Source organism: Balaenoptera ricei, chromosome 20 (genome assembly GCF_028023285.1).
Source record: "Balaenoptera ricei isolate mBalRic1 chromosome 20, mBalRic1.hap2, whole genome shotgun sequence".
Classification (NCBI taxonomy): Eukaryota; Metazoa; Chordata; class Mammalia; order Artiodactyla; family Balaenopteridae; genus Balaenoptera; species Balaenoptera ricei.
Window position 1 is genome coordinate 50,846,619 of NC_082658.1, and position 27,242 is coordinate 50,873,860.

At 54.9% G+C, this 27,242-nt stretch overlaps 1 protein-coding gene across 1 annotated transcript in view; it reads right to left on the reverse strand.

Annotated features, from left to right (window-relative positions):
- Positions 1 to 356: 356 nt before the first annotated feature.
- RTN4RL1 (reticulon 4 receptor like 1) overlaps positions 357 to 27,242 on the reverse strand; it is a 66,887-nt gene continuing 40,001 nt past the window's right edge. The window contains exon 2 of the mRNA XM_059907376.1: positions 357 to 2,373. Coding sequence (XP_059763359.1) covers positions 1,052 to 2,373 — 1,322 coding nt within the window. The 3' untranslated portion in view covers positions 357 to 1,051. The remainder of the gene's footprint in view (positions 2,374 to 27,242) is intronic.

A 27,242-nucleotide genomic window follows, 5' to 3' on the forward strand; every position in this document is an offset into this window, starting at 1 on the left:
TCTCCCTGACCAACCCCCCCACCCACCCACTGCCCCTTTGCCCCAGGCCCTGGCAAGCCCAGGTTACATGGGGACTACTGTTGCCAGGTTGGGATTCTAGACAAAAATCCTAGAACTCCTTTCTTGCTAGAAGTCACCAATACAATCCTTAGTTCAGCAGATATAGTTTTCCGTATAGTTTATAAACATGATAAGACGTACAGTTTGGTAAGGGAGTAGGGCGAGGACCTGTGCATTTGTGTGTATATATATATACGTAGAGGGTGTGTGTGTGTGTGTGTGTGTGTGTGTGTGTGTGTGTGTATGTATATATATATATATATATATATATATATATATATATATATAAAGTGGACATAGTTAGAAAACTGCACCTCCTGTGAGAACCTCATTGCACATGATGAAGTTCTAAATTTCAGCCTCTGATGATCTTTCCTTTGGTAATTGGTTCTTGGAGCCAGCAGTTGGGCCTGGGTCTGCCAGGGTTGCCTGAGACATCAGGAATGAGAGGCGTTACCCCCGAGGGAGGGACTGAAGGTGGCACATGGTTGGATTCAAGGCAGGGTGACTAAGTGGCCTCAGGCAAGAGCCAAAATGCCACCTGCTCATGTGCTCCCAGATAGCTGGTGGACCCAGCTTCTTTGGTGACCCTTGTCTGTTCTCTGAGTCCTGCTTCCTCCGGAAGAGGCGGGGGCCCTTCAGACCTCTCCAAATGACCAGGATTCCACAGAGCCCAGCTCCCGTGGGGCACTGTCCCATCGTTGCTAATGAAGGATTCGCTCTGCGGCTGTAACTGCCGTGCTGGGTGGCTGCTGTCCATAGGTGCTGGGCCGGGGGCTGGCTGGCACAGCTGCGTGGGATGAACTAATCCCCTCCCGCTTGGGGCTGTACACTTCGGGTTTATCATCCACCGGGCAGGGCCCAGACAGCAGCTGAAGCCTCTCCCAACCTTTGCCTGAAACCCAGCAGATCCTCCACTTGTAAAAAAAAGAAAAGAAATCCCGTTCCTTGGTGGACACGTGGCAGTGCTGGGTGCTGGTGCCCTGCGTCCTCAGCGAAGAGTGACCACCAGCGCCAGTATCCAGGCCAGGAGCGAGGCCCTCAGGGAACTGCCCGAGGAGGCCTGCTGCACCCCGCTGGGGGCACGGATGGGGGTCCTGCGGGCACACTTGCCCTTCCTCTTGGGCCGTGCCGTGGGCATGTCAAAGCTGAACTTGTGCTGGTAGTCAGGGGCATAGTCCTGCAGCTCGTGGGCCTGCTTCCCGGCGCCCGCCTTCGAGACCTGGTTGCGATTCCTGCGGCTGGTGCAGTTCTTGCCCGGCTTCTTGGAGCCCGACCGAGAGCCGGGCAGATGGCCGTGCGGGTGGCCCTTGTCCCTGGCGGGGCCACGGGGTGGGTGGTGTTCCTTGCGGGCGGCCCTGTCGGTGGTGGTGAGCGTGTGCGACTTGATCTGGTGCGGGGACGCCGGCCCCGTGCAGTTCCGGAAGTCCTCGGCCCTCAGCAGCTTCAGGTCCTGGCCATGCAGAGGCTCGGGGGACACGCAAGGGACAGCGGAGCTGGAGCCACGGAACCTCTGCAGCCATTCCCACAGGGAGCGCGCCCGGCAGCCGCAGTCCCAGGCGTTGCCGTTGAGGCGGAGGAACTCCAGGGCCCCCAGGGGTGCCAGGCAGTCGCCCGGCAACTCAGAGAGACTGTTGTTGAAGAGGAAGAGGGTGGTCAGCCTGCGGAGGTCGTGGAAAGCCTTGTGGTGGACCCACTGCAGCTGGTTCTCGTGCAGCAGCAGCCGGTCCAGGTTCACCAGGCCCCGGAAGGTGTCCTGGCCTAGGCTCCACAGCTTGTTGCCGTGGAGAAACAGGTGGCTGAGGTTGACCAGGTCCACAAAGATGTCGTCCTGGAGGTACTCGATGTGGTTGTCCTGCAGGTAGAGGTACTGCAGGCTGTGCAGGCCGCCAAAGATGCCGGCCGGCAGGGCACTGAGCCCACACTTATAGAGGTAGAGGGCATGGAGCTTCACCAGGCCCTGGAAGGTCTCGGGCGCCAGCGTCCGCAGCTGCCGGTTGTCGCCGAGGTCCAGCTCCTCCAGGTGCACGAAGCCCTGGAAGGTGTTGGGGTCGATGAAGGTGATGTTGTTGGAGTAGATCCACAGGGTGACCATGGAGGGGCTGAAGTGGCCCTGCTGGAGGAGGGTGATGCGGTTGTTCTGCAGGAAGATGCGCTCGCTGTCCTCCGGGATGCCCTCGGGGATGGCGGCGAAGTTGTGCGCCTGGCAGCTGACCGTCATGGGTGCGGGGTAGCACACGCAGTCTCCCGGGCAGCCGCCGCCCAGGGGCAGCTCCCCGGCCAGCAGCAGCAGCAGCAGTTCCACACAGCACCCTGGCGGGGAGAGAGAGCACAGCCAGGTCAGGGGCTGCCCGGGAGGCGGGAGACACTCTGGGTGCCGGGCTCGATGGGCACGTGACCCTCCTTGGCCGCTGGGGCTCTGTCCTCGTCTTTGCTGCACTCAGCGGTCTGGGGTCATAGCCCCCCGAGGTCCTGGCTCTTGATGGCTCCCCACGCCCTGGTGCCCCACCTCTACTGGGGGTTCTATCCCAGCCTGGGCTATGAGATGGGTTGGGGTAGAGGCTCTGATCCCCCGGCACCTGGCATACTTCCTTAGCCCCATCCAGCGAACCCCTAGCCCCGCCCATAGCTTCTGAGCCCCGCCCCCTTAGGCTCTGTCAGCCCTGGTAGGATTGGGGTCACAACCCATGGACACAGCAGCTAGCTTCGGATTCCCATCCCAGCTCTGCCACTTACTTGCTTTGATCTGCCTGAACAGATAGTGGTGCAAAGTCCTGTTCTAACAAAGTAAATATTCATATGGACTCCTGAAGAGTCTTTTTATTTAAATTATTCCCAATAACAAAGCATGCACGCATGACACCAAAGTTTATCTTGAAGGATTTCTCATTTACAGTGCCTTCCATGTCCTCATGTATGCACCACCCCCTGTGCCTCAGTTTCTTCATTTCTAAATAGTAATAGTTGTCCCTCACAAAGGACGTGTGTGTGTGTGTGTGTGTGTGTGTGTGTGTGTGTGTGTGTGATGGACTGGGGGAGGCACCAGGGCTGATGGTTCTGCGGTCCAAGGAGCAGCCAGAATGAGGCTGCCCCCCACTGGGGTCTGCCTTCTGGCCCCTCCCCTCTCCCTGCCTCGCTGGAGATTCCAGGCTGTGGCTGCAAATCAGCCCCTGCCTAGCTATTGTCCCGAGCATTTCCTCTGTAGCTTCCCTCTAATTGGGCATTAATTAGGCATTTGTTAATGGATCCTTAAAATAATTTATTTTCGATGTGTCCAGCCTGTGGTCGGATAATAGCCCCGTGCTCATTGTCAGAGCAGCCTCATTACGGACGATCATCATTACCTGCCTTTTTCCAGGGTCGCAGCTGCCCCAGGCAGCCTGGCAGGTATGCCAGTGTTGGGGGGACGGGCTCCAGGCCTGTAGACCCCCACCCTGCAGGGCCGGGCAGCCATCTCGTCTCTGCCCGGTTGGCCTCCCGATCCTTCCCTTCTAGCTTGGCCAGCCAGGCCTCTGGGGAGAGCCGAGGGCCTGAGGCAGTTCGGCTGATTCTTCCTGCTGCCAGCTGTGCCCAGAGCATGTTGAACGAGAGAACCAGCCCTCCCGGCCACTCTCGGGCCAGCCCCGCTCCCAGCCTCAGGCCGGCCGCCACCCCAGCCGTCTGCCTGGGCTCAGGTGGACCTCACCACGACTGCCACTCCCTCTTTCCTCACAGAAACGCCGTCATAAAAAAGTGACAGCTCCCAGCTGTTGGGAGTTATGGGCTCCGAGAGAGTAGCAGCTGCTTCCCGTCCCCCTGTAATCACCTGGCTTTGACAGAACCTTTCCAACACGTAAAAATCATCGCACATGATTCGGTTTTTGTATAACTGTGTTTGGTTGCAATTTCAGAGCAGTTATGACCTGGGCGGTGGTGGCGGTGAGAGAGCAGCTGTGAGGTCCCTTTCTGGGCTGGGCCACGCTCTGTGTGGCCCCTGCCCTGCTTCAGTCACTGAAACCATCAGACAGTCTGCAGGCCAGGCCCCGGGCGGGGGGCCTCCTCAGCCTCAGTTTCCCCCTGTGTAACGAGAGTAGGAGAAGATCGCTATGCCAGCGCTCCCCGCATGGAGTCTGACCTCCAGTCCGCCACTGCTCTCCTAGGCTGGCCAGGCGGCCCCGGCCCCGCTGGAGGAGACAGGACGGTGAGCAGCCTCTAGGAGCCTGGGCCCCAAACCCCAGCTGACTCTGGGGGAGCCTGCCCACTGCCTTGAGCCTCCAGCACCCAGGCTGGGAGGAGGTCCCAGCCCACAGCGCCTGCCCGTTCAGAGCCTGCCCCTCCCTCTCTGCTCACCCAGCCCTGCCCAGGCTGCCCCCAGGGAGGTGCCCCCACCCTGCCACTCTGAGGGAGCCCAGGTTGCCCCTCCTAGCTCAAGGGTGTTCAGGGGGCTCACTGTGCTGACGGGGACAGGACTGGAGCCATTCGTGGGAACCACAGGGCCACAGCAGACCCCACCCCCTGGGGTCCTGCAAAGACAAGGCATTTCCTTCCCTTAAGTCAGGCAGGGAGAGCCGCTCACGGTGGGAGCAGCACGAGCCTGGCAGGCTCAGCGCTAATACCGCCGACACTTGTGCGGCTTGTAGTTTACAGAGTGCTTCTGCGCAGACTCCTGTGATCCTCAGAACTACCCTGCCTGGTGGGGGCTGGGGGAGTTTTCCTGCCGCCTGACCTGGGGTGGGGCAGACAGCCCCTCTGCCTGCTGCTGTGGCTCGTCTCTGCAAGGCCCCGGGAGGGGATTCTCTGAAGTGGTCCCCAGAGAGGCGGGGCAGGGGGGTGCTCCACGAAGAGCCACACCCCTCCCTCAGGCAGGTGCCCCCAGGGGTGCTGGGGGCACAGGGGAAAACAGGCGAAGACCATGGTTTGGGTAAAAGAGCCAACTGTACAAAAATCTAGGCGTGGGCTTAGCAGCTGGCGTGTGAACACACTTTGGCAGGTGGGAGGGGTCAGATATCGGGGTGGGGGGCGGGTGGTGTAAAGGCGGCACCCAGGGCAGGAGCCACTGTGCTGTTGTTCCTCTGAGAGGGGCCCAGGAGAAGGCAGGGACCCCAGCCGATGCTTAGAGCTGCTCTCCATCCTCCGGTACCGTCCAGATGCCAGGGGACCTGGGCCAGGGAAACCGCCCTTGCAGGTACCCCTGCCCCCTCCCACTGGGCACTGGGGTGGGTCTCACCTGAGTCTGCTTCTCCACCCTGGAAGCCGGTCCCATCTTCAAGGCCGGCCCTGGACCAGCTCTCCCAGCCAATCCCACCTGCCTCTGGCACCCCTGCCTGAGCCAGTGGCTGCCCTGGCCATGGATCACCACCCTGCCCGCTTCTTCCCAGGCAGGCTCCGCACTGCATCGCCACGGCTCCTCCTCTGCCCCCGTGCCCCCTCTGTGTTGCCCATGGGAGCCCCGACCCGCTGATTGCTGATTAATGTACTAACAATGACATCGGTGCCTTTGCTGTGCATTTTAAGATCGCAAGTTAGCAGGAATCAAAGTCTCCACGGAGGAGCCTTGCACTTCCTCTCATCAGCCTCCTTGCCCCCTCCTGGGGGGAGGGGCAAGGGGGTCGCTCTGCCTGACGGGGCTGAAGAAAGCAAGGCAGGGACTCAAACTCTGGACTTCCTCAGGTTCTCCTCCGCCGCCCCCTCCTCCCCCTGCTCCCCCCACTCCTCCAGGGGCATCCACCTGACTGCTCAGCTGCTCCCAGACCTCCTGGCCTCCCACACATGAGCTCACACACATCTCTGCAGCCTCATTCATTCCCTCCTCCATTCAACACTTGCTGCCAGAGTCCTGGAGTATCCTGAGTGCCGGGGTGGGGAGGGGCCTGGGATGAACTTGGCAGGTCCTCGTGGACTAACAGATGGGGGGTCTCAATACCAGGCAGTCCAGCAGGTGCCAGGCCCAGAGCAGGCATCTAGGCGTGTGCATGGGGGAGGCACCTGCTGCCTTGTGCCACCTCCTCCGCAAAGTCCTCTTGCTCCCCTGCCAGCACAAAGGATGTGCAGGAAAAGAGAGCCGGTACTGTTTTCATGTCCTCCTTCCTACAAACCCCCAAACCCCTCATCTGCTGAGCAGGGACCTGTGGGGGCCGGGATGAGTAGCCTGTGCATGGGTGGGCCCCTCACCCAGTCCACTCCGCAGCCCATTCATAAGATAGGGGCTAGACCTGGTGGGATGGGTGGAAAGGGCATTCCAGGCAGAGGGCACAGCATGTGCAAAGGTACTGAGGTGGGGAAGCAGGTGGCAGGCCCTCTCTCAGCCTCTAAGTAATCAGAGCTCCCTAAGATGCTGTAACTACAGCTCGGCTGGGTGAGGGGCACCCAGGGCTGGGGAGGCCAGACAGCTCCCTACTGGGACCAGCCCTGACAGGGCCCCTGCTCCTGTCCCAGGCCAGATGGCCAGCGTGGCAGGGGTCCTGTAGCTTCCCCGCCCCCGGAAGCAGGAAGGGAGCTAACCAAACAGGACCCAGCCCTGAGTACCAGGTTCTGTACATGGGATCCTCATGACACCCCACGGGTGCCGCACCATTTCACAGAGGAGGAAATGAGTCACAGAGGGGCGTGGCCGACCAAGGCCACACAGCTGGTGAGCAGGGCAGGTGGGGCAGCCTCATCTGAGGGCTGGTCTGTCCGCCCTGGACCCAAGGTCTTGGGCCTCACCCTGACCTGAGTCTGGTGCCTGCCCCTCCCTACACCTGTGCAGGGACAGCCCAATGGGTTGGCATCCCCAGGAGCCCCTGGGCAGCTCCGTGGGGCTCTCTGAGGCTTCGAGACTGGTCAGCCATGTGGTCAATCCTTCTGCCTCTGCAGCCTGCCCTCCCCCTGCCCTGGGCTCGGCTCCCAGCCCACCTGCTGCGCCAGCCTTGCCAGATGCTCCTCTCTAAGCTAACGGGATGACTGCTGGCTGGATAACAGCCTCAGGCCAGGCCAGCTGTGCTCACAGAGCGACTGGTGCCTCAGGCCACTCAGCACGGTCCCTTCGTGCCACACCCAAGCACAGGCCACTTCCCGGAGACAAGGACGCCAGCCAGGGCAGAGCTGGGCTTTCCTCCTCCTCTGGTCCTCTCAGTGCTGGGCGTGTCCTGCTCCAGCGTATGTGTGTGCTGTCCCCTCTTGCCCGGAGCACTTCTCAGGATACCTGCAGGGCACCTCACCATTCAGGTCCCTCCTCATGTCACCTTCTCAGTGAGGCCTTCCCCAGCAGCCTATTTTATTTTATTTTTATTATTATTTTGGCCATGCCGCTCGGCTTGTGGGATCTTAGTTCCCTGATCAGGGATTGAACCCGAGTCCTCAGCAGTGGAAGCGCGGAGTCCTAACCACTGGACCACTAGGGAATTCTCCCCAGCAGCCTATTTTAAATGGCTTCTTCCTTGTTTTACTTTTCCCCATAACATTCATTCTCTCCTAATAAATTCACCTCATTTATTTATTTATCTTGTTCATTTTCTGTCTCCCTTCACTGAGTGGGCAACTCCATGAGGACGATGATTTTGTCTGGTGTGTTCCCTGCTGTACCCCCAGGGCCTAGAACAGTGCCTGGCATACAGTAGATGCTCAAGAAGAAAACCCTAGGCCCAGAGCCTGGCTCATAGTAGTTGCTCAATAAACATAATGGTTCTTATTAGTACAGAGGCCTCCAGGGTGACAGTAGAGACTCAGGCTTGGCTCTCTCCCAAGGGGCCCTTGGCCAGCAGAGAGGTGACAGGTGGTGAGGGCTCTGGGAGGGAAGATACACACCAGGCCTGCCTGAGGCCTGGGGCAGGTGACCAGAGCAGGTTTGCCTGAGACTCGTGGGGTTCCCAGGACACAGGATTTTCAGTGCTAATATCTGAAAGCCCCAAACAAATGTTTGTCATCCTACCTGGGGACCAGGACTGTGCCCTAGCCCCCCAAAAACCTCTGGCCACAGGATGGGGAGGGAATAAACAGGCAGGCATGAAGCGTGAGTGTTCTCCAGACACCCACAGCTCAGGCCCTGTGCCTGCAGCCTAGGCCCTAGACAGACCCTGTGTGTGTGTATGTGGATCTGTGCACATCTACGTGTGTGTTTATCTATGTGTGTGTACATGGCCATGTGCACGTATCTGAATACATGCATGTGCATATGTCAGCACACACTTGTGTCTGGAGACCATCAAGGGGGCTGGCCACCCAATGCTTTCATCTTGAGCATCCCGAACTCCACCCTGGAGAGGGGTCAGGGCCCTCTTCCGAGGAGAGGCACACCCGTCCTTGACATCCCCGTCTTATCTCAGCGCCCACTCTGGCTTTGCCTATAGCTCCCGCTCTCCTCCTGACACGCTGAATTATGTACCCACTCCAAGCCCCTCCAGCACACCAGGATCAGTCTCAGCTGGGAAGTGGGCGGCCCCTTGTTGGAATAACCTTTCAGCTTTCATCTGCTGCGGCTAGTCCCCCGAGCAGGCCTGGCCGGGAACGCCGTGCTAATTGGGCTGCTGAGCTCTCAGGGGGCCTTGTTGGAGCAAACTTGGGCTCCCCTATCTTTTGCCTACCCGTGTCTACCACTCCTCGCTTCGGGGGTCCCTGCATGGGCAGGGGAGGTGGGGGGACACCAGAGGCCGGCACAGGCAGCTCTGTATCCATGAACAGCCTGGGCCTGGGACCAGCCTCAGTGGGAGCACGTATCAGCTGGACAAGCTCAGGCAGGTCACTAAAGCTCCACAGCCTCAGTTTCTTAGTCCGGGAACTAGGAGTCAGAACATCTGCCTTCTTGGGTGTCGGCAGCACTCAGTGAGGCTGTGCCTTGAACCGGTACCAGGTTCAGCTGCAGGGGAGGTGCTTCCAAGGCTGATGATTGTGTTACAGCTACTGCATCAAAGGGAGCCGCTGCACTCCCGCCCCCGTGGACCCTGGCTTTCGCCCCACCCACCCTGGTGCGCCCAGACCCCAGAGGCTTGGCAGAGGGACCTGATAGATCAGATACCGAGTCAGAGCTCAAGCTCAAGTTCATGTTCCCTGCTGGGCCTTGGCTGCCCCAGGGCTTAGCACGTGGGAACGGGGTCTTGACCCCTGTGCTTGGCCCTCTCTCCCAGTCCATCCTCCCACACCTGGAGCTGCCATCTCTCTGCACAAAGCCCAGGGCATGTGAGCTCTACCTTCACCTCGTGAAGCTCCCCTGGGGCTCATAATATGTGTCCGCTGTTACTCAAATTTGCTTCTCAGTTTGGGGGCCCCAAAACCTGGACTGTGGCAGCCCAGACTCCAAGGCTGAGGGCGAGGGCCTCTGAGAGCCAGACCTTCCCGGAGCTTTTGAGAAGGTTCTGGGCTCTGCCTCCTCCCTGGGGAACCAACTGTCTCTCCCCTCAAACCCCAGAAACCTGTGGGCCCACCTGCAACCAGACAGGCCCACTGACACCCAAGTGGTATCTACGGTGTAATCAGTGGGGCTGGGAACCTCTGTGGGGGTGGGGCAGTCCTCAGGGGCAAGTGTCTATTGAGATGCCTGCTTAGGGAGTCCCTGAGGGGGGTGTGAGGGAGAGGGAGTGGTGGGCAGTGCTCTACCAATCCCTGAAGGCCCTGGCATCGGGTGACACAAAACAGAAGACGGGACCCAGCCTCGAGAAGCAGGTGAGGCACTCTCCACCAGGAGCCCTTGTTCCGAGTCCCCGGAACAGCTGCCCCTTCCATGCTGTCCGTGAAAGGCCTTCAGAGCTCACATCCGGGGTATCGATCATCCCCGTTCTGAATCTGTCCCCCAGTTCTTTCATTCACGTGAGAAACAGCTCTGTGCTTGGTGCTACAACAGTTAAGGGACATGGCTCCTTCCCTCATGGAGCCTACATTCTAGGGGGAGACGATTTTAACAACCACACAAGCCCAAACTGACACAGGGTGGTGGGCACTGGGGACACAGGAGGGGGTTAAGAGTGAGATGAATGGAGGGCCTCTCTGAGCAGTGACACTTGAGTTGAAACCTGAAGATTAAGAAGGAGCTGAGGAACAGCTTTCCAGGCAGTGGGAACAGAAGGTGCAAAGGCCCTGGGGCAGGACTGACTGGGTGCGGATGAGGGAGAGGGGCATGAGATGTGGTCAGAAAGGCAGGAGGCAGGCCTTGCAGGGCTTTAAAAGCCTCAGTCAAGAGGCTGGATCTGGGAATTCCCTGGCGGTCCAGTGGTTAGGGCTCTGCACTTCCACTGCAGGCGCGGGTTTGATCCCTGGTTGGGGAACTAAGATCCCGCATGCCATGTGGCACGGCCAAACAAAAAAAAAAGAGTTTGGATCTGATGCTGTGTCTGGCAGGAAGCCAATGAAGAGCCTGAAGTAGGAGAAACTTGATCGAATTTGGGGGCACTGCTTTTGGAGCATGGATTTGTGGGAGCAAGAAGGGAGGCAGGGAGGCCTATGGCTGTCATCCATAAGAGATGTGGGTGGTCCAGAAGGGGTAGGGGCCATGGAGACAGAGAGCAGTGGACAGATTGAGAAACATCTGGGATGTAGAATTGACAGGACATACAGATGGACCAGCGTGAGGGAGACGGGGTGGGTACAGAGGATAAGGGTACAGTAAGATGGGAGGAGCCTAGGGAAACAGGTATAGGGGCCAACAAGAGCTCCACTTAGGATGTACAAAGTCCTAAGCCTTATAGAGATGACTAGTTGGAAGCTGGATGTACAAAACTGGAGCCCCGAGGTGAGAAGAACACTTGGGAGGCATTGGCATAGGGATGGTATTTAAATCTGTGGGAATGGATGAGGTCACCTCTGAGAGTCAAGAAAGAAGATAGAGGCGGGACTTCCCTGGGGGTCCAGTGGTTAAGACTCCACGTTTCCGATGCAGGGGGCCCAGGTTCAACCCCTGGTAGAGGAAGTTCTGTGTGACACACAGCATGGCCAAAAAAAGAGAGAGAAAGAGAGAAGATAGAGGATTGAGGCCTCTGGCAACACAGTGATTCTGAAGGCACATAAAGGAGAAGGAACGGGAGACGAGGTCAGAGGAAAGTCGAGAAGCGTGGCTTGACCAAAGCCAAGAGCGTTTCCAGAAGGAAGGAGGAATCAGCTGTGACGAGAGTGGCTGAGAGTTTACGCGAGGATTGAGGAGTGTCCAGTTGATTTGGTAACATGCAGGTAATCGGTGATGCTGGAAAGTTCATTTCTGGTAGAAAGGTGGGGGCAGAAGGCTTGCTGGAGTGGGGTGAAGAGTCGATGCGAGGTGAGGAGGGGAGATAGCACTGTATCAGTCAGCACAGGCTAGGGCACGCTGATGGGACAAGGGACCCAGAGTCTCCACGGCTCACAACAACGAAAACTGGGTTCTCGCTAAGGTGGGGCAGCTGAGGCTCCGCTCAGGGACCAGGCGGAGAGCTCATCCTCCGCCCAGAACACTGCCGGTCTCGTGGCAGAGGGGACAGAGGTCGTGCCCAGTGACTGGCTCTCGAGGCTTTCGCTTCCAGTGATGCACCTCACTTCGGCTCATGCTTCACTGGTCAAAGTCACTCACAGGGCCCAGCCTGTCATCAGTGGGATAGGAAACAATACTCCCAGGGGACTCAGGGAACAACATCTGTGAGCACGCAGAGACCCCTCATTGGGGGAAGTTTGGCTGTGAAGGGAGCAGAGAGACTGGGCAGGACCTGGAGGGGCGTGAGGTCCAGGGAGGTTGTTTGTTTTTTAAGATGGAAGAAACTAGAATCTGTTTGCATGTTCCTGGGGATGATCCAGGAGGAAAGAGAGAGAAAAACTGATGCATTAGGAGTGAGAGGGCCAAAGAGACAAAGATCCAGAGCTCCAAGGGAACACCTCCCGTGCTGTAACAGGAGGGAATACGATATATGCAGAGGAGACAATGAGTTAGCCTCCGAGGGCTTCTATTTTCTCCAGGAGGTAAGTGGGGGTCATCAGCTGAGGGCGAAGGTAGGGAAGAGGGTGGGAGTTTGAGGAGGAAGAAGACAGAATGAAACAGGCTCTCTGTGTGGTAGGAAATCAAGCCACTCCGGTCACAGGAGAGGTCTGTGGAGACAATGAAACAGAAAGTGTTTGCACACCCACTGCCCCAGCCCCTGCCCAAGTTCTCCTTGCCTCTAGCTGGACAGTTGGGGCTGTGTGGCCCCTCCAATGAAGGCTGCTCACGTCACTGCCCTGCTGACAGTACGTTAGCTCAGTAAATATTTACTCCACCCCTTTTCCTCCGGCCAGGCACCATGTCAGGAGGGCTCTGGGGACAAAAGACCCAGTTCCTGGCCTCCATGAGCTGACAGTCTCCCCAGATGCCTTCAGGATAGTATGTTGTGGACATCTGTCACTCCTTCCGGTCACCCAGCCGCTAAACCCCCTTCCTGTACTTGGGAGATCTCCCAGTTTAGATAAATAAGCCCTTCCCTCCTTGTGGAAGCTGAAAAGGTCCGTCCCTCACTTTCCCAGCCTCCCTTGCAGCTCCAGCAGGGCCCAGGGCCTGGGCTCTGCCCCTCGACACAGCTACCCTAGACTTCTGAGCTAGGAGTTAGTGAGGCAGATAAGCAGGGGCCCGAGCAGGATCCATGCTTGCCAGGATGGCAGCAGTGGCAGAGCCAACGGGGGCAGGGACTGTGGCGGGAACATTGGAGGTGCCCGCTGGAGGTGTCTTTGCTTCATTTGGGGCGTTGTTCCTGCCTGTGGAGTCCCCAACCCTCTGGGAGATTCTGTGAATGACCCAGTATCTTTTAAATAAATTTGCCTTTTATTTAAATTAGTCAAGGCAGGTGTCTGTTGCTTGCAAATAAGAATCCTCACACATGTGAGGTCCCTCCAGCTGAGCATGGCTCCCAAGCCCACCCATGGTCTGGCCCTGCTCCCCTGATTCCCACTCTCCCTGACTCACTCCCCTCTCCCTGCCTTCTTGTGGCAGCAGCACCCTAAGTTCCCTGGGGGTGGGGTGGGGGGGCCACCCCTCCCTCATTGCAGGTGATTTAGGAGGCAGGGCAATCAACCCTGGCTCAGCCAATTAGACTCTCCCTCAGGAAATTGAACCTGAACGTGAAGCAGAGTGATTCGGCTGTTTCACCCTGGTGGGGCTGTCCTGAGGACACCGCCCCAGGAGTTCTTTCCATTAAGACCCCCAGGGCCACCTTGGTCCCTGCCCTCCCCAGAGCTGGGCTGTTCAGCTTCTCCTTTGGGTCCCATTTTCTTTCTGCAGAGGTCCATCCAACACCCTTCTTCTTGGCTATCAGGATCCAAATTTTCTTCAGCTCTCAGGCAGCCACATGCTCTAGAGGAGCCAGGCTCCTCCCCAGCCCAGGAAGTGGGACTTTATTCCTCTACTCCACTGTCAGTGATTGGTTTAAACAGGAGCATGTGACTCCATTCTGACCAATAAGACACAAAGAGAATCTGCTGAGAGACTTCTGGGAAAATTTGTCCTCCTCTTCAAAAGAAACACAAGGAAGGGGTGTTCTCTTTTCCTGCCTCTGAGTGTGGTTGGGTGAGGATGAAATGCATGCAACCTTAAGGGGACCAGCCTAAAGATCAAAGCCAGCTCGGCAAAGACTACGGAGCACCAAGATGGAGAGAACCTGGATCCATCCTGACCTTGTGGAACCAATGAGTCCACCAATCCTGGGATCTGCAAACTTCTTGGTGTATGACATAACAAATCCTCTTCTTGTTGGGCTTTCAATTACTTACAGCCAAAGTGTCCTAACTAACATACCTTCCAATGAGTTCCTCTTCTGCTTTAGTCAGCCAGACTAGATTTCTCCAGCTTGCAACCAAACAAGTGTACCTTATGTACCTGGTAACCGCATGACTCGGTGGCTCACACAGGACCTGCTCCAGGAAGCCTCCGCAGACCCTACCTTCTGTGTTTTTGTGGGGTTTTTTCAACTTTATTGAGACATAACTGGCCAATAAAATTGTAATATATTTGAAGCATACATCATGATAATTATGTGTGTGTTTATATATGTATTATATATAAACATAAATTATATATAAAACATGTATATAATTTCATGAGAACATTTAAGTTTACTCTCTTACAAATTTTAATTACACAACATAGCATGTCAACTCTATTAGTCAAGTTACATTTTAGATCCTCAGACTTTATTCATCTTATAGCTGAAAGTTTGTACTTTCAGACCAACTTCTATTTTTCCCACCCCCAGGGAGTAGAAATACATTGGCCAGACCCTACCTTCTGGGTTAGACCGTCCACTCTCCTCAGTGCCTTCCCTCTCACTGCACTCCCCACTCAAAGTCACCTGCCTTCACCACCAGAGGTGTGGAACTACTGGGGTGTCCAATTGGTGCCTGGTACATGGAGCTTATCTGTGCATAACTGGTGAGTAAATGAATGAATGAATGAGTTAGCTGATGTAATTCTAGCCAAAAGCAAGGAAACCAGGTGCTTTAGTTAGCTGAGATGGCTTATAGTGGGTAAACATATACAATATATAATATACAGTAAATTTTAGCAGCTGGAGGACCCCAGGGTAGGGACCTCATGCTGAAGAGGATAACTGAGTTTACCAGGCATTTCAGGTCTCACCTCACAAACCTTGCTCTCTTGACCCTTTTGCAGAATCTGTCTTGACTGGCTACTTAAGACGCTCGGCAGGAATGCTTCAGATGGGTCTGTGGTGTTCTGTGTGTTAAACTGAGCACCAGGCTCAGAGATGTTAACTTGCATATTCGCTGTACCTTATATATGCTTGCATTTACTATTTAATAAAAAAAATCAATCAAGCAAACAAAAAAAATACCCTGCCAAGTTTAGCTGAGAATCTCAGGTCCCAGGCCTTGAACTGCTTCCTCCTCTCTGTTGGTAGGGCCCCGTACTTTCTTCAGGGGCCCTAGTCTGGCCAGCCACCAGCACATGCCAGCCTCTGACCCTTATCCAGAGAGCTTTAGCCCAGGTAGCACGGGCTTCCCGGTGTCCCCAAACCCTATTTTCCACCGCAAGGTTTTTCTTTAAAGTCACTCTTGATCATTTGTTTTAATTTTAAAGTAATACTTGCTAATTGTGGAAAATGTGAAAAGCATAGAACTAAAAAGGAAAAATCACCACAATCCCATTACCCTTGACAACCATCCACAGTGCCTTGCTGTACCTTCTTATGAGACTTCCTTCATTTACGTAGGGATATATAAAATTTAAATAAAAATTTTATTTAAAGCAATAAAATTGGGATCATGCTATATAAGCAGCTCTGTATCCTGCCTTTTCCACTTAACTTATTCATTCATTCAGCAGATCTCCAGGTGCCTCCATCTGTGAGGCTCTGCTCTAAGGCAGCCACAGGGAGCCCAGCAGACAGACTGACCCCATCCTCCAGGAGAATACGGTCTGATGGGGAAACAGACACTCATCGGACGGCCACATCCGTATATAAGCACAGCCTGTAAGGAGGAGTACAGGGAGAGAGATCCAGGTAGCCGGGAGAACTGTGGAGGCTCCCCTAGTTGGTGGGGGTGAGAGGGCTGGGAGTTTGAAGATTGAGAAGGACTCCAGTGGGATGGCTGGGGATTCCAGACAGAGGGAACAGCATGTGCTGAGGGCCTGGGGCCAGAGGCAACACACAGTTAAGTGACAAAAGAATGGTGTGGTAACAGGTACGGTTTTTGGAGACTGCAGAGTATCCTAGTGTATGGAGAGAAGATAATTTATTTATCTGTGAAACATTTAGATTGTCTTTCATTTTTCACTGTTATAAATTATCATGGCAAAACGGATAATATCAGTTGCCTCCTGGGAGGTTCTCCTGGAAGCTTAGGGACTAGGGTGAGGGGAACTTCACCTGTATACCTGTCAGGAACTTTCGATTTATTACCATGTGAATGTACCTATAGATTCTTTTAAGAAGCAGTTAAATTAAAACTGAATAATGTTGGAATGAACATCTTTATGCATAAAGCTTTATCCAAATTTTTCACTCTTTCCCTTAATCAGAGATTCATTGTCCAAGTCCTCTTGACACATGACGATAAGTCACCTTCCAGAAAGGTTAACCCATAGAGCCTTAAGTTCTGCACCCAGAAAGTCACCACCCCTGGGGGCTTTCAGAGACTTGACACTTTCCTTTGTTTGTCTTCCCAACTAGGCTGTGAGCTACTCAAGAGACAAAAGCTGTGTGTCTCATACGAAGAGGAGACCTCTGGGGAGGGGAAGCAAAGGAGATTAACGTGTGTTGAATCCCTCCTGTGTGCCAGACGTACCATCCTGGGGGCATCCACATACACTCATCGGATGTTCTCCCCAAATTATTATGAAGGTATTCATATCCCAATTTTACAGTTGAGAAAAATAAGGCTCAACAAAGTGTAGTGATTCACCCAAGATGGTGGAGCCAGGATCCAGACTAAGATGGATCTGGCATCCAGTGATGGGGGGCAGAGCTCTCTCTCCTTTGAGGCCACTGCCCCCTCAGGAACCCTCCCCCACCGCAAAAGGCAGATACCCCACCTCCCACAAACTGTGTCCTTGCTCCCTGAACAATAACTTCATCCCTGCCCCGTCTTCATTATTATTTTTTTTTTTAATTTTTATTTATTTATTTATTTATGGCTGTGTTGGGTCTTCGTTTCTGTGCGAGGGCTTTCTCTAGTTGTGGCAAGTGGGGGCCACTCTTCATCACGGTGCGCGGGCCTCTCACTATCGCGGCCTCTCTTGTTGCGGAGCACAGGCTCCAGACACGCAGGCTCAGTAATTGTGGCTCACGGGCCTAGTTGCTCCACGGCATGTGGGATCTTCCCAGACCAGGGCTCGAACCCGTGTCCCCTGCATTGGCAGGCAGACTCTCAACCACTGCGCCACCAGGGAAGCCCCTGCCCCTGTCTTCACTATTTATTTCCTCTCCTTGAGCTTCAGACTCATGAGGCTGGGGAAATGGGCAAGGCAGATGGGGAAGGAAGGGGAAATTCTGTGTAATACCATCGTCTGTATCACAAAACTTGTCTTAAGTGCCAGCCCCGGGGATTTGCTGGAGCTGGTGCAACAGAGGTGGGGCTGAAGGTCAGATTAAATTGGACTAGTAACCCCAGGGGGATGCTTGAAAGGGGAAGCTAAAGAAAGCATTTCCAGAACGCCAGGGGGCTGAGGCAGGCAGTAGGCAGCATGCTGGCCGGCCGGCCAGGTCAAACCTACATAGTGGGGCTTAGTGGTGACAGGCCTGGGTTCACACATCCTCCCCCGGAAACCTGAAATCTTGCCTTTTCCCCCAATAATGAGTTGGTATAAAAATGGATCCTGAATAAAATTGTCTGCAGTTTTCAAATTTCAAACTGCATTAGTCAAAATATATCAAATTTCCGTGTACTGACTTACCACCTGCTCAAAATCTGATCCTTTTTCAGCTGGAATATATTGAAATATGAATCACCTCCTGAGAGGAAAAGGGGAGAAGAAGTGGAAGGAAGGCCTTCTTCAGTGGGCGAACCGGAATCCTGTGCTCCTTGGGCTCTCCGGCCTCCCCCAGCCTCCCTGCGACAATGGCTCCCTGGTGGCCCAGGCCCCTCAGCCACTTCCCCTTGATAAATACCTGGTTTCTAGCTCGAACCCCTATGCTCTGGGCAATCTATGCCTCATAGTGCAGAACATGCTCATTTCAAGTCCTCCAACCTTTAAATAAGCACCTAATATGTGCTGGGCGCTCAGACTCACAGGGAGGCCGACCTCTAATCACACCGCTAAATCCTAAGATAACTCCTTTGTCCTCATCTATTCATCCTCTTAGCAGCACTGGACAGTGTTGGCCCTCCCTCCTGGAAGCACTTCCTTCACTTCAGAGATAGGGACCAGCTGTTTTTTTCTCCTGCCTTACTGGCTGCTTTTCTTGGTCTGCTGTGCTGGGGGCTCTTCCTCGGCTTGATCTCTACATAGCCTGACTCCCCAGGCACAGCCCTGGGATCTTCTCTCTTCCATGCCCATACCAATCCCCGGGGCGGGGTCACCCAGGGCCAGGTTTTAAATACCGTCTCCACGGGGGTGAAGATCAGACAGTTGTCTCAGTCCTGAACTCCAGATCAGCCCACCCAACGGCCCACCTGACATTGCCTCGTGAGTATCTAATAAGCTGCTCAAACTCTGTGTACCCTAAAGGGGTTCCCCACACAGGCTTCCTCATCTCAGTAAAACGCCAACTCCATCCTTTTAGTTGCTCAAGTTGAAAATGTAAATGGCATTCTCCATTCTTCCCTTTCCCTCATTCTCTTTCCCTTTAATCCGTCAAGTCCCGTTGGTTCTACCTTCAAAATAAATCCTAAATCTGTTCTCATCACTCCATCCCCATGGCCCACACCGTGTCCCAGGCCACCATCATCTCTCCTCTGGACCACAGCAGTGGCTTCCCCATCTGATCTCCCTGCTTTTATTTCGGTCCCATCACCACCCACGGCCCACACAGCCACAGGATCTTTAAAAATGGTAAGTGCTGTCTTGTTCCTTTCCTGCTTGAAAACTTCCAGTGGCTCCCCCATTGCACTAGAATAAAATGCAAACTTCTTACCAACCCGTAACATCCTCGTGACCGGCCCCCATCACCTCCCCCATCCTCTACCATTTTCCCCACACTGGCCTTTCTGTTCCTAGACCACAGCAAGCTCCTTCTTGCCTTGGCTGTTTTGTTTGGTTTTATGGGAAAATATACAGAACATAAAATGTACCATTTGAGCCATTTTATTTTTGTTGTTGGTGGTGGTGTTTTGTTTTTTGTTTTTTTTGGGCCGCACCGCGTGGCATGTGGGATCTTAGTTCCAGGGATCAAACCCATGCCCCCTACAGTGGAAGCATGGAGTCCTAACCACCAGGACCACCAGGGAATTTCCAATTTGAGCCATTTTAACGTGTACAATTCAGTGGCATTTAGTACCTTCACAATGTTGTGCAACCATCACTACTATCTAGTTCTAGAACATTTTCATCATCTCAAAGGGAAACCCCGTACCCATTAGCAGTCACACCCATCTGCCTCCCCCCGATCCAGCCCCTGGCAATCAGTAATCTGCTTTCCATCTCTGCGGATTCACCTATCCTGGATGTTTCATACAAATGTAATGATACAATATGTTTGCCTTGGAGTTTTAGCACTGACTCTTCCTGCATGAACCGCTCTGCCCCAGGCCCTTGCAGGACCACCTCCCTCTTAGCATTCAGGCCTCAGCTCCAGCATCACCTCCTTGTCTAAAGCAGATGCCGCTGCCCACCCCAATCACTCCTGATTGCAGAAGTGCGCTACTCTATTTCCCTCTTAACACTCAACACTCTTGATTTTTTGTTTACATGTTCATTGTCTTTCCCCTTGTTTGCTTGTTCCCTGTGGTGTCCCAACCCCCAGGACAGTGCCAGGCACCTGGGAGGCGGTCAACGATTACTTGCATATTGAGTTAACAAGTGCACCATCAGCACCGTGATGGTGCCTCGAAGATGCTTATAGAGACATGGATGAGGGTGGGAACCAGCAGTGCTGCCAGGTAGTGGAGGGGTCACAGTGGGAAGGTGGCCTCCAAGGGGGAGTAGAATCTTCCCTGGCCTTTAAGGGGGAAGAGGGAGGGCATCCAGGTGGAAGGAACGGCATGGTCAAAGGCCTGGAGCCATGAGACAGCATGTCCCATTTGGAGTCCTATGATGTCTCCTCTGGTTTGCAATTTGCCCCCTGTTTTTTTTGTTTGGTTGGTTGGTTGGTTGGTTGCACTGGGTCTTAGTTGCGGCACGTGGGCTCCTTAGTTGTGGCATGCGGACTCTTAGTTGCAGCATGCATGTGGGATCTAGTTCCCTGACCAGGGATCGAACCCGGGCCCCCTGCATTGGGAGCACAGAGTCTTAACCATTGCACCACCAGGGAAGTCCCTGTCCCCTAACTGTTTCACTAGCCTCCCACAGAGAGGAGACACAATATATGTCTGGGAGTTGGGTTTGATACAAGATGCAAAGTACTGAGAGTAAAGAAAGAATGGAGTCTTTTTCATTTGTTTCTTCTCCCCCCACCTAGCATGTGCTGGACACCCACGCAGATGCAGAGGAAAACAGACTGGTTCCAAGTTTTCTGATTGTGAGTCATCCTCAGCCACCTTTCAGAGACATGGGAAGGTGGGAGGAGATGGTGATGTATATTACAGACACTTGTCAACTGTGTTTCAAGGATGGGGGGCTCCCAGGATGGAGGCAGAGCTAGGATGGACCTGGGCCGCCCACACGGGCCCTCCCCGGCCCTATCTTTCTGGGCTGAGCCAGTGGCTGCTCTGGGCACTGGGCTGTCTGTGGGCCCCATGTCCTTCATTTCTCCTGATCGAATCAGGCCCAGCTGACCCGGGCCCTGTGGCTCTGGCAGTCCAGCTGATCTCCCAGGAGAAGAGGCCCTTCCCCAAAGCCAGGAGGCTCAGGAGGGCAAATTCAATTGTTTGCAAGGCGGGAGCCATTAACCTGTCTGTGGACTGCGGTGCTCCCACCCTCTCTCCCCTCTGCCAGATGGGCCTGTCCAGGCTGCCTCTGCCGGATCCCAACCTCCCACCACCCCGAAGGCCCCCCTGCTGCCCCTGGGCTGTGCCCAACCTTTTCTGTCCCTTGGTGCCCCATAGCTCCCATTACCCCTGCCTCTAGGATCAGGTTTTGAGCTAAGAAGAAAAACCAGTCCATGTGGAACTCACCCCCTCCTCGGAGGCAAGCCTATATCCTGGCCCTTCCTGCTCTGCAAGCTTCTAGGTGGAATCTGCTCTTAGAAGTCTTAATGGGGAAGAGGCCCTGGAAGCAGGCTGGGGCCATTTGGGCAGAGGATTCTGAGATCTCAAATACCTAGACTGTGGTCTAGAGCTGTGTTGTTCGGTACAGTAGCCACTACCCACGTGTGGCCACCGAACCCTTGAAAAGTGCCTATTTCAAAGACTTAGTATGAAAAAGAATGCTTGCTAAACTGATTACATGTTGAAATGGTAATATTTTTAATATATTGCGTTTAATAAAAACATTTAAAAATGAATTTCGCCTTTTGCTTTTTACTTTTTTAATGTGGCTGCAAGAAAATTTAAATTACACGTGGCCCACGTTTCTCCTGGACAGAACCAGTCTTGAGTGATGGGCACGGGCTCCGTGTGGGCACATCTCCTGGATCCCATGGACTCTTGCCTTTTGGGGAGGGGGGCTACAGGAAGGGGGCCAGAGCAGGGCCCTCCAGAAGGTGCTGCTTCTTGAAGGAAACTAGTCCCGACACCCACTCAAAGGGCTCCCCTAAATTAGCAGCTGGAAGCCCAGTGACTCCCCCACAGAAGGATGCGCCCTGGAGACGGCTCCCCGGGAAGGGCCGTGGCCTAGAGCAGAAAGCAGGGGAAGGGTCTGCTGTCATCCACTCCTTTTTCCAGCACAGGCTGGGCATCTGTCCAGTACCACGTGGACGCAGCTGCAGGCAGGACAGACCCAGTGGCTGCGTTAGGGTAACCCACGCTCTCATGGGGCAGCGGGCTCACCATAGTCCCGGGGTGGGGTAGGGGCATGGCAAGGGTGTGCCCAGGAATCTGAGAGCCCCAGGAGACAGCTGAGCAAAGAGAACTCCCTGGAAAGATGGCGTAGCAGATCCCAACCTGCAATACTGTGGACCTGAGAAGGTGAAGAGGAGATGGGGAAAGAGAGAGAAGAAGGAGAAATAAAGGAAGATGGAAGAAAGGAGTAAGGAGAGAGAGCAAAGAAAGCAAGGTGCCTATGGAGGGCATGGGCTCTGGTGCCAAAAACCGATGAGGTTCCACCAGAAGAAGCGTCTGGGCAGTGGGTGAAAGAAGGCCTGGAGTGGGGCCGAAGAAGCCCATTGGAGGTTCCCACCTGGGAATGGGGAGGGGATGGGGTGGTAGGAGGAGGCCGAGGGTAAGGTAATGGGGAGCCATGGGTGGCGCCACGTGGGGACAAGCTGGAGCCTGATGGAGAAGGGGGCGCCTTAGTGGGACTGCTGGGCAGGAGGGGCTGGGGCCACCACAGTCTCACTGTTGTCTCTTTGCCAATGCCCCTCAGGAGCCCTCAGCAGGGATACCCAGCGCATTTACGTGGAGCAGGAGGGTGGGCTGGGAGCACCCGGAGTGGGTCTGCCTGCCCCTCAACGGTGCAGAGGAGTTAGCTCAGGGCAGGGTTGGCCTGCGCCTCTCTCAGTTGGCTCTCCTGGTGAAGACCCAGGGCCCCTCTCCGCCCAACCCCGGGCCCCGGTGGGCCTTCCTGCCCTCAGCTCCGCCAGCCACTCACGCAGCCCACTCTCCAGAAAGTCTGGCTCCTTCGCCCCAGGATTTTCCGCCCTCACCTGGACTTGGTTTATCAAATGGCCACATGCCACCGTGGAGGGCTGTGGCTTCAGTCTTCCCCCAACCCCAGAGAGGGAAGACTTGCTCGCTTTCCTGCTTCAAAGCTCAGAGCGCCCTTTCAGGCTCTCCACGAAAGCTCCGGCTTCCTGCTCAGGATCGGGCCGGCTCGTTTATGCAGCCGGGATGAGGAACAAATCAGGAGCACCTCCAGAGCTAATGAATGATCCGAGCCTTTGGCTCAGGTCAGCGGGCCCCCGCCAGCCTCCTTGGTCCTCTGTGATGGCTCATTATTCCAGTATTCCCAGGAGAGAGACGGAATTTTCCCCAACATCGCCTAATTACATTCCGGCTCTATGTGATACAGTGACACGTGTGCAAACGCACACCATTCCCAATAAGACGCAGATGAGAGCATTCCCGCAGAGGGCGCGGACGGGATGTTTTAATCTTGAGGTGCGCGCTGAGAGCCGTTACCTGGGGAGGCTCCGGGATGAGACACCCCTCTCCTGTCGAGAGCAAGCCCCACCCTGGGTGACTGAGAGAACCAGCCACAGAGGTGCGGACAGAAGAGACTTCAAAGGGAAGACAGCTGTGGGGAGGGGAAATGTGCTTCCTGAAGGCTTGCTGCAGAGGATGGGAGATGGCTCTGACCCGGAGTCTCGGGAACATTCCAACTTCTCAACGCAGGGCTCTCCTGGACTTGTGTCCCTCCTGTGCCACGTGGGGCTTCCCAGCGTGCTCCCAGCCTGCGAGAATCCCTGGGACAGAGGAGGGCAGGCTGTCTTCTGGGGCCCTGTCTGTGTGGCCCCGAGTCTTGGGGATGACCCAGACCCACTAACAGATCCAAAGGACACTGAGATGGGTGTGGAGGCTCCTGGAGGACAGAGAAGCCTCCTTCGTGCCCTCCCCTCCCTCCAGCACCTATTCCATCACCCAGGGATGCACGTTGGACCCGCAGGTCCCTGGCTCACAATCTTAGCTGATCCCAGAACTGCAGCTGCGCCAGCATCATCCCATGCGGCCTTCACAGCTTCCTCTCTCATTCTCCTCAGTGGCCATTCCAAACCATCCGCTGTCTCCCCAGATCGCTACCCTTGGCCTCTGGGCCTGACCCCTCACCTTCTCAGCACCCTCCCACATCAGGCCTCCTGCCTTCTCGCCTCTCCTCACCCCAAGGTTTCAATTCAAATGCCTACACGGGCGGCCAAACAGGAAACACAGGAGGGTGAGAGGAACAGGTAGGATGTACAGGTGGCCACCTTGGAAGCCAGGCCCATCTGGAGAGGCCCAGGCTCCAGCCACGGGTGCCCTGCGGGAAGGGGGGGGCCTTTGCGTTATCAGGTCATTCAATTTTCCCAGAGACTGGGAATCAGGATTTTCACATGCGATTGTTTGGCAGCAAATTCAACCAAAAATAAAACACCGTGTGGGCCGGTGCAACCCCACATGCAGCCTGATTCTGCCCGAGGCCGTGGTTTCTGACAGCTGCCTCCCTGCCTGGGGTGCCCCCTCGCCCGCATCTCCACTTCCCCACCCCCACGCCCCCACTATCGACTGCTCCCTCTCCGCCTAGAGACTCGCTCAAGTCTCTCCCATTGAACAACAAAACCTGCTAAACCCAAATCGCCCTGCAGCGACCGCCTCTTCTCCCATCAGAGGCAAGTCAGAGGTGAACCGCTTGAAAACTCTCTCTCCGAGCAGTCGGCCCACTTCCTCTCCCTTCCGGCCCCTGCACCTGGGATTCCACCCGCTTCTCATGCACAAACTCCCTGCTTTGGCCCAAACCCAACCATTTCCAGTCTCTTTCTTCACTCAGTTGCCCCTGGGGGCAAAGCTCCCCTTGAAATCTCCTCCCTACCGCCCCGCAATTTCCTTGACACAGCTCTCTCCGGGGTCTACTGCAACTCAGGTCTACTCTGGACATTCCTTCTCAGCCCCTGTCACGGGCACCTCTTCCTCTTCCCATACTACCCGCAGTCCTTGGGGGGCCACCATGACCCATGCAAATTCATCCCCCTCTTAGCTCGCTCCTAGCTCCAAAACCGAATCACCAAGAGCTCCATGCATGTGCCCTGGGGTCGCCCAGACTCTTCCAAATCGTCAGCATTCCCCGAACAAACATCGCCCCCTCCAAACCTCCTCCCCTCTCCCTGGGGCACCTTCTCAGTGACCCCTGACTCCTCCGTCTGCAAAAAACCCGCACTCTGCCTTTTCCTCTTCCCCTGAGTCCCGTTCACCAAGTCCCTCAGCTTCCACCTTCGAAACTCCCTCCCGAGGGTGCAGCTGCCCGTCGCTAATCTCCTGCCTTCATCCTTTCTCTCCTCTAGCTTCTCCATCTGACTCTATCACTCCAAATGGCTGTGGCCCTTCTCTGTCCGGTGCCCTGGGTCCTAAGCCGACATTCACTTCCTGTCACCAGCCCAACCTTGTGTGTCTGCCGCAGTCTCTCCCATTTCCAGGCCTTGGGTCACGCTGTCCCCTCCACCTGGAATGACCCTCCTTCCCTCGTCTGCCTGCCAATTCTTACCTGTCCTTCAGACTCGGCACAAGCTAAGTGGGATTCTCCCCGCTTTGGGCTCACCTAGAATGCTCTGTTCATTCCGCACGGCTTCACCACTGTCAGTGTGCATGTAGGAATCTGTTGTCATATGAGAGACTGAAGATACAGATAGGCAGTGCCAAACCACAGAGAAAAACAGAACTCTGACCCTCAATCTGCCGTAACCACCCCAGGAAACCATCCCATTACCTACAGTAACCAGCCCAAGAAGCCAGCCTGCTAGCGACAAGTCAGACTTGTAGGAAATCAGACCGCATCTCTAGCGAATGGTCCAGGAAGCCAAACAGTAACCCCTGTGACAATCAGTCACAAATGGCCAGAACTTGATTAGCTTCCCCAGTTCTTGTCCCCACTTACAACTTAGGGCCAAGCAGAGAAAACCAAATATGCTCCCTAACCAATCACAGAGGATGCCCTACTTGTAATTAGCCCGCCCCCAGCTTCCCCATGCCAATTAGGGCACAGCTGAAGCCTTCCCTGTTTCCACTCTAAAACTTTCCCACTCCTCGGCCTGCCTTTGACTCTCTGCCAGAATGTAAGTGATGGAGGAGCAACCTCCGAATAAGCCGCCTTTACATGTCCTCATTCAGTTGGTCCATTTATTTCCACGTGTGTAATAAACTATTCCAGATGTGAGCACTGAAAACAAAACGATCTCTTTCATGACCTCGTGGCTCTGTGGGCTGAATGGGCTCCGTGGGACGGTTCTTCTGTTGTTCTCACTCAGGGTTTCTCATGTGCTTGCAGACAGATGGTAGAGGAGCACTGGGTCATCTGGGCCCAGAACTGAGATTCTGGGACACCTGAGCCCCTCTCTTCCTCTCCATATGGTCTTGGGGCTTCTCCTCTCAATGTGGTCACTGCCTGTGATGTCTCTAGCAGGGGATCCAGACATCTTACACTGTGGCTCAGATCTCCCAAAACCTTCCTCAGGCTTGGGAAAGTGAGGCTGACGGCCTTCTTCAAGAGCTTGGGACAGGAACTGGCACACTTCCACTGCATCTGACTGGTTAAATCAAGCTGCCCACCAGCCTGATTCCATGTGGGAAGGGACACTCCCAGACCATGAGAGCAACAGGCACGGGTGCCATCTTAGGAGACTGGCTTCCACACATCCTCCTTCTCACATTGTTCTTGGTCTCTGGGCCTTGGCATCTAGCAGGAGCTTGACTGAGTCAGGGCTCAGCAAGTCTTGATGATCAGGTATGAACGGATGGAGGGATGGTGTGCCCAACAGATGAACAGAAAGCCTCCACACCGGCAGCCCTGCACCCAGGCCCACACTGCCATGTGTCGTTCACATAAACACTGCTCTCTGCTGCTTGACATGCTGCTATTTTTAAACCTCTCAAGCAGTGAGTGGTGCTTAACATTTTTTGAATCAGGGTCCCCTTAGGGAATCTCATGAAAGCTGTAGGAGACCCTCTCCCTAGAGAAGTGCGCCTCTGTAAAATCACTCACAATTCTGCAGCATAGTAATGACAGCTGCCCTTTACTGAGATCTTTACCGAGTGCCGGTGACTGTGAGCAGTGCAATGTGTCCGTTATCTGGATTTATTACCCCAAACATACTGCAAGCTAAATACTACCATTTAACTCCATTTTATAGATGAGAAAGCCAAGGCTCAAAAAGGTTAAGGAGGAACTAGAAAGTGGCACTGGGACTCAGTGCAGGAAGATCTGAAGACAAAGCCCAGACCCTCCCAACCCCTGCACCATACGGTTTCAGGAGGTTCTGGGGTGCCCTGAAGTCTTTCTGTGAATCCCGGGTTAAGAATTCCTTCTCTAAGGGCTCCCGAAGTCCTACTTCCTGATCTCAGTACCCTACCTGGCTTTGAAGACTCTGAATAAGCCAGACCCACCCTATGCTCCCTGCCCTACCCCCCTCCACTCCTGGATTTCTGGCTAATCCCAGGCCAGCTGCCTCAGCCTGGCTAACCTGACTCTGACCTGGCCTCCCTGAAAGGCCCTCTCCGTGCTCTGTTCTCACCCAAAGGTCAAGGCTCCTTCTCCCCAGAGCTTTCCCTGACGGTCTGCCTTGGACTAGTGCCTGCTTATCCCTCTCCCACTTGGGGCTCTCATCACTTCCTGAGTAAGTGCTAGTTTCCCAACTTAGCTGTGATCCCCTTGAGAGCAGAGACCCATCCTCTGTGTCTTTCTCACCTTCCTAGACAGACACTTGAATAAACACTAACAGTTCACAGATTCCTTCCCAGGCCCATTTCTTCTGCTATGCTTTTGGGTCCTGGATCCTCAAACCCAAAGACTGAACCAGACTCCAGAGTGGCCCAGGCCAGAGAGGGGCTGCCTAGACCTGACGTGCTTCCTTTACGCAGAGAAGCAGCTGCTGAAATACAGTTTTAGAACCCAGTCCAGGGTCCCACCCCCACCT